Source organism: Dermacentor albipictus, chromosome 1 (genome assembly GCF_038994185.2).
Source record: "Dermacentor albipictus isolate Rhodes 1998 colony chromosome 1, USDA_Dalb.pri_finalv2, whole genome shotgun sequence".
In the NCBI taxonomy this organism is placed as follows: Eukaryota; Metazoa; Arthropoda; class Arachnida; order Ixodida; family Ixodidae; genus Dermacentor; species Dermacentor albipictus.
The window spans coordinates 347432258-347447085 of NC_091821.1; the positions used below are offsets into that span (position 1 = coordinate 347432258).

At 47.4% G+C, this 14828-nt stretch overlaps 1 protein-coding gene across 8 annotated transcripts in view; it reads right to left on the bottom strand.

The window, feature by feature from the left end:
- The window catches only part of LOC135920448 (lachesin-like), a 243778-nt gene that overhangs the window by 21686 nt on the left and 207264 nt on the right, over window positions 1–14828 (bottom strand). For all 8 annotated transcript variants that reach the window (XM_065454917.1, XM_065454965.1, XM_065455042.1 and 5 more), the window contains one exon: window positions 4621–4825. In XM_065454917.1, coding sequence (XP_065310989.1) covers window positions 4621–4825 — 205 coding nt within the window. The remainder of the gene's footprint in view (window positions 1–4620; window positions 4826–14828) is intronic.

The window sequence follows — 14828 nt, forward strand, 5'->3', positions numbered from 1 at the left end:
GTGTGCAACCCTAACACGTCAACACGGAGGTACGAGTCACCTGCAACGGCGCACACCGCAAGCGGCAGCTGGCTTGAGCGCACCGCAGACGGCACGCGAGAATCGCACTAGTGCGAGGCGCTTTCGAGCGCGAGCGCTCTACAGAGATGCCCCCTGCCGTGTAGCGTCCGACAGCGGAAGAATTCTCAAAACACGGAAAAACCTAGGCAGCCCCCTGCCTGCCTGCCTGCGTGCCAGCCAGCCGTCGTGCCCATGTTTCCAAAAAGGCGTCAGCGACGCCCCGACAGGGACCGGAATTGCTTATGGAGAAACGGGTCCAAGAGGGCGCGCACGGGAGGGAAAAGAGGGTGAAAACTGACTCAGACGGAAAGGGCGTACGTCGGCTGTACACCAGATCGGCAGCGTTATTCGTTGCTCGCAGGAGGGAGAACAGAACACGGGAGAGGGGTGGAGGAAGGGGAGACAAGGAGAAGGGGGTGCTGCCATCTTTGTTAGCCAAATCAAATTAGGGATCCGCAATGAAGTGGTTCCTCCAGTTGTTGCCTCCGAAGGTGCGGCAGCGCCAGGCCATACGGGTGAGGAGAGCGGGGAAAGGAGATGAAGGGGTTTGTGTTTCTGGCGGCGACGCTGCCAAGCGGAGCGGAACCGAACACCCGGAGTGAAGCGAGCGGCGTAGTGGGAAAGGCGCTTGGGGAGAAGAGGCGAGCAAGGTGCAGTGGATGAAACGAAAGCCGGGCCACAAGAAAGGCAAGCGGGAAGCAGGGGTAGAAGAGACGCAGAAAGACACCAACAACAAAGAAGGAAACGAAGGCGCAGTGATAGGGTAAGACAAGACGGCGGAAGAAATAAAAGACGAGGATACAATCTAATTTGGGATTCACATCTTCCCGCGTACCGCGCTCCTTGCCTCGGCCACGGTTCGCCCGCGATCTTCTTCTTCTTCCTCCTCTGCTCGTAATTTTATTCTGGTGTGCGTCCCCAACGTCTCCCTCGCTCCTTATAAGTGGATCGGCGAAGGGGAAGGTAGCGTCTGTTACTGCTTCCTTTTCGGAGAGTATATATAGGGGACCGGCGGAGACCTATAGGGATACGATGGGTGGGGGGGGGGAAGGGGAGAGCGGGACGAGATGAAGGGAGAGAGACGAAAATGGAAGGAGGAACGACGACAGTAGAGTGTCGCCTTTCGGGAACGAAATAATTTAAACTAAAGAAAATAGGGATTTATTTGAAGGATTCGCGGGGTATAATGGCCGCTTTGTCTTTCGATGCCGCTTCAGGTCCTCTCTTTCCCGTATAGCAAACAGGAGCAGCGGTACAGCTCCGTTTCCCTCCTTTACTCGAAGCGTTGTTTTTCTTGCGGTTCGGCTGCTTTATCTCGTCGTCGTCGTCTCCTTTTCTCTTGGCAAAGAGTGGCCCGCTACTGATTTATCTTTGTCCTTCAGCAGAGTTGAAGGGGCGGGAAGAGGCAAGAAATAGGGGGAGTTAGACGGCGCGGTATTCCAGTGTGGAGCTCCCCGTCTTTCGGTCTTTCTTTTTCTCCTTTTACGTGTGCTGCTTCGGTGGCCGCAAGCTCTCTGCCATGCCCGTGTCTTTGGTTTTGCGCACCGTTTGACGGACCGCGCGCTCAGCAGCTGAGGGCGAGGGGAAAAGACAGGGGAGAAGGGCTATGGGGGAGGGGGAGGGGGCGGATCGCAGTGGTGCGCAGCGCCACAGATGAGTCGCGCGTGCCCGGCTTTAATTGCAGCGGAAGTAATAAACACTGCGGAGACACGCAGCCCAGATTAGGGCGCACGGGCAGCTGAGGCCGCTCCCATGGACTTATTCAATTTAAGCTAATTTGACTCTTGGACGATCTCTCGAGTTTGAATTTTTAATCGTTTCTTTCTTCTACTCTTTTATTCTTTGCGCCCTCCCCTACTTTCAAACAATTTTCGCTGCGACAGTCTTTCTTTTTCCTTAATACCGTGCTCAACGTCGTAGTTTTTGTATGCGGTCACGCCGTGGATGAGATGAGAGGACGAAAAGAAGGAAATTGCGTTTCCATCGCTCTATGTACTGGCGCTCAAAAGCTCAGCGAAGTGGGCAAATATTTGGTCTGGCCCTGCAGCGACAACTGACTCGCTAACCCTCTTACCTGCTTCCATTTGTCCCGGTATATTACACACTGGGCGCACAAAAACAAAAAGAAAAGGGCGCGTTACGAACATCCGAGCAGCAAGATCGTGTTCAAGTGGCCTGAGAGGGTATGTCGTTCTTGCTTCACGGTTGTTTGTCGTCTTCTGTTAAGTGGTCGATCAAGGGAAGCAAACCTCTGCAGAAAAGATTAATGTTTGTACATCCGTGATAGAATGGGGGTAATGTGACGGCAAATTTTGCAGAACTTCGTCGGCTTTTCACCAAAGCAATATAAAAGAAAGGTACACATAAAAGATAACATCGCTTACTCAATTTTTCTTGTAGACGCGTCTTTACTTTCATGTAGCATCGCCGCGTTCATGATGATGCTTTTTTTCATAGTAAAACTAATAAACAATACTTTTTAACGAATGTTTTAGATATAACTACAGATGACATGGTATTTCGAGATATTCACAGAAGAATTATGCCACCCGGGAAGTTAAACGTTTAGCATTTTCTTTTTTGATGCCATAAGTTGGCACGGAAACGAACAAAGTTTTGAAGCATGGTGCTAAGCACCTTACGAAATGAAAAAACTAGAGAAAGCCAGCCTCATGCTCATCTACCACAGCCTCATCTCAAATGCTTTAAACTCTACACGTTGATCTGGACGTGCGTTGAAGTAGGAAAAACGCAAGAGAAACAGGACGTCCGACAAAAAAAAAAAAAAACTGCGTTACCCAGACGCAGAGCCCGTAGTCCTGCACCTTGAACTAAACTCCTGCCTCAGAATGAAAAAGTAATACACCCTAAAAACAGTTGCAGCCTTTGGGGTGTATATTTGCCACACAACAATAATCGTCATCGGTCTTGCCCGCATTTCCTTTCTTTATTTCTTTAGCGCTGCGAGTCCGGTACTTCCAAGTCACGAACGGCATGCGCGTTACCAGCATGACAGAGCATTCTCGACAGGAAAGTGACGAGCGCAGCGTTTTCAAAAAAGGAAATGCTGGCAAGACAGATGGCGATTATTGTTGTGTGGCAAATATACACCCCAAAGGGTGTAAACTTTTTTCAGAGTGTACGGCCGACCTCCATCTCATTTCCGTATCGGGAACATAATGTGACTCAACTCCATTCTATTTAGAAACGAATTGAAGAAGAGGCGATGTTGGACAGGTCATCCAAGGCATCGGACATGTGGATGGTGGCCTGCTAGAGGAACACACCGAAGGTCAAAGAATGAAAACGCAATAGGAGCCGAGTAAAGGAGGAGGGGGAGGAGCAGGATAGATTTAGAGGGTTGGGTGAAGCCAAGAATCTAGCGAGTACTGTGTGATCTTGGTCGACGCCGGGGAACAATATATTTGCAGATATTTATTTATTTATTTATCTATTTATTTATTTATTTATTTATTTATTTATTTATTTATTTATTTATTTATTTACATATACTGGAGCCCAATATGGGGTTATAGCGGGAGTGGGAACATTATTCATTACTATACATTACACATTAAAAACACATAAATCCAAAAAGATGAATGATCAAAAAGAAGCGCTTTACATGTTAGCGAAGTGTTTACCAGTGGCAGCTATCAAATATTTTAGGGATAGCGAACGAATGTTACCGGGTAGAGAATTCCAAAGCTCAATTGTACGCGGAAAAAAAAAAACTGTACTTGAATGTGTTAGTACGGGCATAAATAGGTGTTATGTTCAAGTCCGCGTTTTTATGCAGAGCTGGCAAGTTCACCGTTCTGTACAGATACAAAATGGCCATCCGTCGATGCTAACACGCAGTGCAAAGACAGGTGAATAGACAACACTGCCGGTGAGCGTGGTACTTAAATAAAAATTTGACACTAACTTTAGCATACGCCAAACAGCATGAAGGCAAAAGCGTGCACGCTCAAGAGACATTCCTCAAATTACTTGACATTCTCATTTGAATGCACTGTTACATCTCATTACTTGTATTCTCCAACCAAAGGTTCTGGCTTCAAGTCTCTTAATTAACGATATATAAAATATCTGTGCCTTTTTTGTCATGATTAGCGGCAGCTATGCGGCAGCGATGTCGAAGAAGACGATGACGAATGCGCGAGCAGTGATACGAGCAATTAGATTTTCTGCACCTCACAACGCGATCTTGAAACACAGATCCAAGGTCTTCGCCCCCCCCCCCCAAAAAAAAAAAAAAACCCGCGGTCACCCGTTAACTATCGCGCATGCTTGCCTGCCAGCGTGGTTACACGTGTAAAACATGGTGGCACGAATATATATATATATATATATATATATATATATATATATATATATATATATATATATATATATATATATATATATATATATATATATATACATAAGCGCATCACGAATTTCGTATGCTAACGCGGGCTCTAGAAAACGCGGCACTTCTGAATTTTCATGCACAATCATTACTAGCCAAACATATCGCCGTAAAAAGAACGAACGAGCGAATGAAATGTAGCCCACCGAGTACGTCGAGGTATCCGACTTGACTGCGCATGGGCACCGTGTTGACCTGGCACATGTATCCCCCCCGGTCTGACTCCTGGACGCTGTCGATGACCAGCAGCCAAGTACGGTCCGATGGGCTGAGGTGGACGCGGTAGTTTTGCGTGATCACGCTCTTGTGGATCGTCAGGATCGTTTTGCTCTCCACTCGCAACCATGCAACCTGCGCATAATGGCAGAAAAAAAAAGAAAACAATAAAACGTAATGTAAACAAACTAGGAGAATTTTCCTACAACCTCATCTTACACACCTACGATTTGAAAGAATCCTATAGAGCAACCCTAAAGAAGCTCAGGTTGGTAAAGTGGTCTAAAAATTCTTATTGCTCGTTTTTGTTTTCTAAGGGGGGGGGGGGGGCAGGTTAGATTCCCTGTTACTCAAGGAATTCGAGGCCAAGCAATCCCTATTCAGGACTTCGCAGCGAATCCTCAATGCAGTAGATCAATTGGTGTGATGTCATGGATTTCAGATTATTTTCTCGTATTTGGAAGATACACGCGGAGCTATTGTTCTCAAAACCTGCTAGGGTGAGCCTTTTGTTCCTTTAGAAAGTAGTGTAAATATTCATCACCGATAAACAATCAGGTAGACTGAAGTAGAAGCGGTAAGAGCCCAGGACGTCACGACTAGGTCGTGAGGAAATTACAAAGGTGCATAAGAACACGTCTCTGGTTTTGGCGTCTTTCCCGACCTTACTCAGCTTCTTCAAATGACGAGAACAGGTGTTTTGCTATTGCAGAAGCGCATTTTACTAACGCAGCTCGACTTCATATTCCTCTTTCCTGTACATTTCACCTTCCACCACTGTTGGTGCCGTATAAAACGTTGATTTGATATCGTTTATTACAACTTATAAATATCATACGAAGTATCAGAATATGCGCGTTCATGGCAGAACTTCTTTAAAGCATCGTTCAATGTAGTTTAAATGTTTTGCTGCATTCATGGACAAAAGACACAGCGGCCATGGCAACAGTAGCTGTAGGGATCAAAAGTGTAAGCACCTAATAAGGTCAGGCTATTGTTGTAGAAGCCACCCCTGCACCTGCAATGAATATTTTCTTACCTGTTAGTTCACAAGAAAGGCTGCTTTCCTTTAAATATGCTTGCTTTCAAGAGAGTTTACCATAAAGTAACATAGGCTATTCCTCCTGCGTGTGTTTTTTCATGATAACTTGGTCAAGGGACTCTGCGTCGTGTTCCAGCGAGGAGGAGGAGGAAAGAGAAAAGAAGAAGGCAGGGAGGTTAACCAGAATGACGTCCGGTTGGCTACAAGATACTATTGCTAGGCGATGCAAAAGAGGTAAACTTTAATGGTTACTGCAGATACTTTCCTGTCTGCACGCCAAGCATGCTATTACCGATGACAAAGGCCATGCATAAAGTGACCCAATCATATAAAGTGCACGCGAAGGTGCGTGCGCGCACGCACGCACACACACACACGCACACACACACGCACACACACACGCACACACGCGCACACGCACACGCGCGCGCACACACACACACACACACACACACACACACACACACACACACACACACACACACACACACACACACACACACACACACACACACACACACACACACACACACACACACACACAAACTGACACTATACCACTATATATTATATGCACTATATAAGTGTCAGTGTGCACGAAATGAGAACTCTAGATCTACTTGCCGATCACCGTGAGAAAACTTGGTATGTTGTTACATTACGTCTTTCGTTAACTGTAGATGGCTGTTTTTCCTCCGTTACTGGTTATTTTTGCACTTGTAACTGTGTTAGTACTGAAATCTGGAGCGCCATCGCGTTTCGCGCCTGCACGCTGAATGCCAGCTCGCTTTTGTTCCTTCCTAAAGAACATTCGTACTGGCAGGCGAGTAAATTTTTCGTTTAATTCACGACTTTACAATGTAGCAGCTTGTGTTGCACATAAATCTGACGCCTCCTTTCCAAAACGCATGGTCAGAGCCAGTTTCTCGTTATGAGAGTTCTTCCCGCTTTCTTTTCATAGCACGAGCGTAAGGCTCCACGAATACGCACACACCCGTGCGAGCAATTAGGTGCCGGCCATATTCACGCGAATGAGGCGCGCGCGTATATTTTTACCCGGCAAGCGAAAATATCAGGAGGCCCGCGCATATGGGCGACGGCACGCCGAGAAACGGAGATCTACCGGTGGTGGTGCGGCCGCCCCCCCCCCCCCCCCCCGCACTGACATCTTTTGCTTTTGTTTCTTGTTTTTTCCTGCCCCACCCTTTCTGCTTTATCCTACGGGTCTCGGCAAAGTCCTCTGGCCGGCCGCCTTCACAGACGCGTGCATGGATCGATGCGCGCTGTGCGCACGGCCAGACCAACAACGAGGCACAGACGTGCCTGACCGGATGCGTGCGTGGCCATTCGTTGCCGCCGCCGCCACTGCTGCCTGCTGCTGCTGTTGCTGTTGCTGTCGTGTCCACTTTCGTGCTTTCTTTGTGCACATTTTGCTTCCCGCCTTTTGCTTTCAGCCGACGCCGGCGTGCCTTGTTACCTTAGCTCGATCACCCCATTGTTGCCGTTTCAGCTCTTTTGCAAGGCGGCCCCATTTTTCCACCGCGGCCGAGGGTGGGCGTTCGATTGACAAGCACCGTGTAACGGGCAAGGAGAAGAGCTACGAGATGAAAAAAATGAAACAAAATACAACGGCACGCGAAAGGGGGGCAAGAATCAGATGCGTGGTGGAGCGTTGTGGACTTTGATGGCATTCTGATAATGGTACGCAGGCAAGTACACTGAAGTCCCGCATTTGTTGTCTCGTTTATTTTTTTTCTTCGGACTATAGCTGTCGCCTGTCTGTTCGTGCATATTCTTCCGCTCCTCGTTTCGTTTATCGTGAACCTGCACGGTTTGTTACGGTTTCGTACGTGAAGCAAAAGTTTGCGCTCGTGTTTAAACCATTGACCTCTTGGGTTGTACTTGCAAGAGTTTAGTTTTGCTTCGACCTGTCATGCATTTCTGTTGCCGTGAGCGCTCTGGTCAAGTCGGGAAGTACAGTGCTACGGGGCACACAAACCCCCGAGCTTTTCTCGTGGAAGACTTATGTCGTTTACTGCCACAAACTTCCTTGTTTGCAATGTTCAGCGTTGTTTAGTTTAAACCAAGTCCTTGAATACTGTTTTATGAAGACCTAGACTGCAAAGAAAAACAGAGTCCCTCTCGATAACAGATCTAGCGACTAATTGGCTGAAAGGTGTAATGCGCTTGAATCGTTCTTTTTTTCTTGTTTAGCAGTATCCAATAATGAGCCGCATAGCTTCCTATAGACACTTTTTTTTCTAGCTGGAAAGCTCTTACATTGCGTGCCTGCGACCAACGTTATCACCAAGGTACGCAGTCAAATTCTTACAAATTCTTACTCGTTTCATGTAGGCATGAAGGAAAGTGCCGCATGGAACTTCTGTATTTGCGACGAGACCACATAACACATCATCTACTGCCCTTCTTTTCATGACCAGAGCACATCCTTGTGCGCTGCCTTAGGACGACTGGACAACAAAATGTTCACGGAAGAAGATATATTGGGACAATGGGATCAACCGTCACCCGCACAGAAAGCAACCATAGTCTTACTAAAGACGACTGCGCTTTGCGAATGTCTTTGAAAGCACAGCGAACGTTGTTGTTCGTGCGTGCACGTCACCTCTATTACCGCCAAGTGCACATGGTAGAAGGCCAATTACAACTTGGTTAACCTCCTTTGCTACTGCGACTCTACCCTCACAGAACGGAACACCTGTAGTTAGCGCCTAGTAAATCAGCAAATAGAATTGGCTGATACGGATAAATGCTCTTGGTAAAGAAAGAGGACATAAAAAGAGTTCATTTGTGACCTAAAATTTAAACTGGGGTGTCACAGATATAGTTAACAAGTGTACCCTGAAAAAAAAAAAAAACTGGAGTGGGAATTTGTTAACTGATAATGAATATTTCTGAATTTGTCAGACTGCTGCAGACTTGTAAAATAAAAAAAGAACCAAAAGGAAAGTTCTTTGTTTGGTAATTAGGCATTTGTACTTGTGCATCGTTTAAATTCTAATTTGCACGTGTGTCTTCATACAACACGTTCATCGAAACCTCTTTTTCTGAGTATATTTACTCTCGTTCAATGCCGCACATTGCTCATTATTGGTAACGCGTGGATTATTTAATTCTTCTCACGAAAGCCGACGTCAAGTTGTCTCGCAGCTGAGTCTGCCCAACATGTCGTGAATATGCTCCTAATTATACTACCTACAAAGCAGCAAAAAAATAATAAATAATATTTATGATGCCAGACGTCGTATACTGCAATACGGTACAATATCACAACGCTTACGGTAATGAGCACTCCCGCAGTGCCAATGGAATGCGATGTAGTGCTCGGGAACATGCTTTAGGCGGAGGAGATGTACACGATCCGCGAGAACTGGCAGCAACATTGCCCCTCCCTATGCGACGGAGAGCCTGATGTGTGAGCAAAGATGCTCGCTGCGCATTTTTTTTTCCATTCAGCGATGCACCGCGCGTAAAGCGCATGAGTGCCGCATAGGAGTAATGCATTGCCTCGCTGTAGTACCGTGCAGCATGAGAGCCGCAGCTTGCGTCAGCCATTCAGTAGTCCTGCCGTGCGAGCTCTCTCTCTCGCTGTGCAGCCAACACGCGCAGCTTCGCAGACGTTTCGTACAGCAAACCTACAGCGGTACTGGAGATCGCGTTGCCTTTTCTAGAGGATAATCAATACATGCTTTAAGTGGCAAGAGACACGGAGTATTCCGCAAATGACTTTTTTGAATAAGAGAGAAAGAGAGGACATGTGTGGGGCTTTAACCGCAACTGAAAACGTTAGGATTGCTAACACCCCGACATGTTACCCGTAGTAGCGGGTGAAAGGCGAGACGACACACACCGCCGAACATACGTATACATAATCGTCACTAACCCGCCATACATATAACCCGATATAAGTGGTCTCGTTAATCCCTGTAGCACGGTTAGCACTAGCATATGCTTTGAAAAATATGGAACAGGATGCCGCGGTTGTTCTGTGGTCGCGACATTCTTCGGATCGATGCTCAGCACAAAGATGCGGGTTCGATCCGCGCTTGCCGTGGCTGCAGCTCGAAACGGTCAGGACTAACAAAATGCACCGCATTTAGTTAGAGCATTTGAAAAAGGCACCGTTTCCAAACAGGCCCTCAGGCTTCTTGGGGGCAAGAAAATCACGCATCACATCATTTACTGGTTTCCCGCGCATCAGGGTCGGATAGAGGGTGCTCCTCCCAAGCTCAACGAGTGGGCTTACGGGGCTGCGCGTGAACTTTCCCACCGTGCTACCCCCGACCAATCGGAATCCGACTCCCCAGAGAAGCCTCTACTACAAACGAATACGTATTCCAATCCGTCGCTCTTACGTACCGGATACTTACACCCACGGTACATGCCGCGATTGCGGAGAAATAGCAAAGTCAGAACACATACTCTGGTGGTGTGCCCGGTCACTCTCTATCATCGATAACAGTTCGGTCAGATGGGAGGCGGTTCTTCGCAGCCCTCTTCTGGCTTACCAACTCTGGGCTGACCAGCAGGCCCACGATGCGGCCGGGAGGCTTGGCCTTCTGGTTCTCATGTGAGAGCGGCCCGCTTCGTAATGGCTCACAATCTGGAGGACCTCAATGAAGTGCTACCATACCATATACCGCATTGCTCGGATTTTTGCGTGCACGCGGTAAGACAACCTTGAGCCTCCCACAGTGGTACATGCGATACCGTTGGTGCAGCCCATTGAGATGTTAATAATAATAAACTATTATTTATATACACTTTGCAGCCGAGAGATGGCGAGTGAAGTCGGACGACTCGCCTACGGAGATACATAATTCAAAAGGATGCATAGTTTGGCGAGTTGGTACGGTAAAATATTATTGGTTTGTAGCGCGAAGGAGTCAGACGAAGACTAGGAGAAGGCAGGGCGAGCCTTAACTCTCAGCTAAATATTTATTGAAACGATCAACATATATTGTTGATATATTGTTGCCCTCGCAAATTGTCAATGATGTGTCCTATCATAATAATGAAACTTGAGCAGGAGGCGGAATAGGAAAAAAAACGATTGCGACATTAGGCATGTGTCTTTCGTACCTTGTAATACTGGTATTGTTTATCAGATTCCACTCAAGCGCGGAATGGTTTACATTGTACAGAGCGGCAGGTACCTCAATATCAGACTAAGATAACATAACCAATCACTTAACAACCTTAATATTTCACATCTAGCGCCACATTGTTCTAATTGCGACTGTAAAAGCTAACCTTTGTTTGAGGACACAAAAGTGCTTTTAAGATACAAATACCAAACTAAGCTCGACATAATTGAGGCATTTCACACTAAAAGATTAGGAGAGACTTGCGTAAGTCAGGCATCAGTATCCCTGTTAGAAACCGAATTTCAATATCTTCTCAGAAAGTGCGTCTGTCTCAAGTAGTGCCTTTTATTGTTTGGTGTTTATGGCTTCCCTACCTTTTGATCGGTTTATCTGTTAACTGATAGTCTTTACATCATGTAATGTTTGTTCGCTACGGTTTCTTTGCAATCACTTATACATGTTGATCGCTTCCGTAACGATTTAGTTAGCGCTCGTCCTGTCCTCTTCTAGTCTTCTGTGTCCCTCCGCGCAACAGACCAAGAATATAGAGAGGCCGTTGGTATTGCGTACAACCGCGCCAGGCATGATGGTAGCGTAGAGAAGAAACCGTTGCACCCCTTTCTTTTGTGAATAGGTTAGATACGCACACACGCTTGTCATGTCCATACCTCCCCGTGCGCTCTCTCTCTCTCATTTTCTTTTTGCATTTTACGCCACATTGCCATTAGAGACTAACCATCGAAATGCCATCCCCATTTCCCTGTTTGTTACAACTGCGACAGATACGTGTTATAGTGGCCAAAAGCTGGCACTACATTCTCGAGCGCACAGACGAGTTCGTCATGGAGACGTCGCAGTTTCCACTACGCTGCGCGGTTTTTGCAGGACCGTCTCTATAGGCGGAGCGTGGCATAAACATTTGACGGGCGACGCCGCGATCTCTCCCTGCCTCGGATTGTGTGAGTGGAAAGAAAAGAGAAACGAAAACAATGCCCACGAGAAACAATCAAGATCGCTGGCGGTGTTAATGGCGGTTCCTGGCGGGAATAATTCATGAGAGCCGAGGAGGCTCCAATTACGGGGTACCGTACCTACCGTCGTCGCTGTCGCTGGCGGTTGTGCATCGCTAAACGCTGTGCCCTGCTTGTACGCCTACGAGCCAGAGTCAGAGAAATGGATAACGCCGTGCGCGCGGTCACATTGGAACGGGGGCGAGCACCGCCAAAGGTCGCTATTTTAACCCCAGTTCAGAGTGACCTAGGTTTTTCTGCTGCGCCGTCAGTAGGTTGTCGATGTGCTGCAGCGATTCAGTGAAACGTTGGAGGACATTTGTCGAGGCCATTCCTTTGTAATCTCTTTCGTTCGAGTAAACTTACAATATACGACAGGACATGGCTGACGCTGAGCGCTTATCTCGTACTTCGCGTGCACATTCACGTAGACATGCAACTCAGCCGCGAGTGTGTGTAACGTATGGCGGTTGGCTGTTACGTTCGCATTAAAAGCAAGGCATTTTGATTTGTCTCTAAGCCATCATCGGAGGTGACGTCACTGCGACGTTTTAGATTTTTATCTCGCTGATCCTCGCATTCCGAACCTCAGGTGCGGAAGAATCAAACACTCTATAGTTATTCCTCTTTCGCCATACATAGATACCCGAGTCGTACACTTCGTATGCTCCAGTAAAAAACATCGAAGCGATTTGGAAGCGAGGAAAGTGCCGCGCTTTATTTAACGCTGCTATTGCAATTCAATGTAGTGGAGGCTGCAATAATACTGTCGGCCATAGGTAGCTGTCTCTGCAGCTGAAGTCGGCATCGGAAGAGTTCTCAAGCAATTTCGTAATGTCCCATTACGGAGAGCTTTGTTGCTAAGACTATTGCGTATTTGCGGTGCCTACAGTATGCACTGTTTGAACGCGCTGGCGATAAGGTCACATGGAAGGCCAGAAATGTACAGGTTAATCGACACGTATGGAATACACCTTACCAATAAACTTTATACAGACGGTATACTTCCTGAAATGCATGGAATAAAATCGGCAAATACGACATAACAAGCAAGCGCACGTATCTTATGAAATATTAGTCAGCTGGTCTTTGTTGCGAGCTTAGGTTGCCCAGAGCGCTTGAACAATAATGAGGCGTCTCCGCTATGCGTAGCTAACCTTGGACAGCTCTGAGCCTGCGCCATGACGACTACGAGATATTCATCTTTTTATCAGTGTTTCCATGAACGGTGCCTCCAGCAGCAAAGTCTGAACAAAGATGACCGGGTCTTCCAACCATACATGACAACGGCACGGCCGTCATGCTCTTGCAGACGAAGCTCGCCGAATCCATCTGCAACGACCCGTGAACAGCGTTTTAGAGCAGCCGGCCCCAGCGAGCTAATCAAGACCTCTCTTTCTTTACCCTGCCTCCTCCCTCTTCCAATGACTACTAAGACAATGGCGGAGTGGCGTGCTTATGCACACAGTAATAGCCGAGACAAATAAAAAGGTGCTCTCAAGCAACACATATGCCGTAATACTTGTTCTAGCACTCGTGATCATCTCCTATCCTTCTTCGCATCACGGGATTAGTCTGTCATAGCGTTCCACGAAGCACTGAATAATTACGTCAATAAGGCTGCGTGAAGGGCAGCCCAGTGTCGACAGGGCAGTCGTGTCCGTTCTATCCGTCCAAGACCTTCACTATATCTTATTTCCCACCGAGACCGAAGGCGGCTCGCTCACGCGCTGTCCAGCTCCACCCCGCTTCTCTCGCAGCAGACAGACACCACAGTGACGCCCCCCTTCGAGATAATTAAACTTACTTCAAATAGAGCACGGTCCTCTTCCTATGTAAACCCAGACGCCGAATCACTTGTGCGCGCGTGCAGAAGAAAAGAACAAACCAGTTGGAATGCTAATTCGGTGGCAATCGAGGCGAGGCTTAAACCGAGGTTGCACAGCAAGGACGAGCCAACAAACAAAAGTCGACCCGAAGAAAAAACGATGGAAAACTTTCGAGTGTACTTACTTAAATCACCAGCAATCATTAAAAAGAAACGCTAAAGACAGGAATATTGTATTCTTGCTGTCCGATACGCTTCCCCGCCACGAAAGATAAAAAAAAAGCGCGAGATGAAAACTACAGTGGTAAAGTTCTTTTATGGTGACCGAAGGAAAAGCCGAGCTTCACGGACGTCTGCCGGTCCGACAAGGCTGGGGCTGAATTAGTCGCGATTCTTAATTAACGAGAGCGCAGTTCGACGACAAGAGCCAACAACGTGAGGGCCCAGACACGGCGCGAAGGAAATAACGGAAGAAGCACGCAGAAGAAACGGCAACGTGAACGCAGTAAAGCACCGGAAAGTCGAGCCTGATTAGTAATCTCGCTCGCTGCAGATTTTCTATCTCATGGAGATGCCCCCCCCCCCCCCATCTCTCTCTCTTTCTCTCTCTCTCTCCAACTCTCTTATTTTTCTTCCTTTTACTCGCACCCTGGAGCTTGTTATTGTGGTTCGTTTGAGGGATGTTAATCGACGCGCCAAAGTATTGTTTTCGATACAGAGTGTGGGATCAGAGAGTCCGTATTACATTGAGTGGCCCGAGGAAAAGGGTACATAATCTTTACGGCAAATGGGCTTACGCTTTGAATTGGGCCGCGGGAGAATCAGTCACGTGTGCTGAGACGGAAGCGATCGGACAAGCTGCCACGCATCCCTGCTGCAGTATACCGATCCCGGCGACATTGCGCTTTCTTTGTCTTTTTTTTTTCTCCGAATGTCCCGGCATCTTTTTTCAACTGCGCGTTTATTACCGTCTTACTTCCTCTCATTCGATGCCCTCCAGGGCTGCTTGGAAAGGACAGGACCGACTCTTACGGCCTCTCAAAGGGACGGACACTGATTACGAATGATTGAGAATTAAAGACGCTATATAGCTGAAAAAATACCTTCGCGCTTTGACGGGCACGTTCGCGTTCCCTCCAAGGTCTATGAT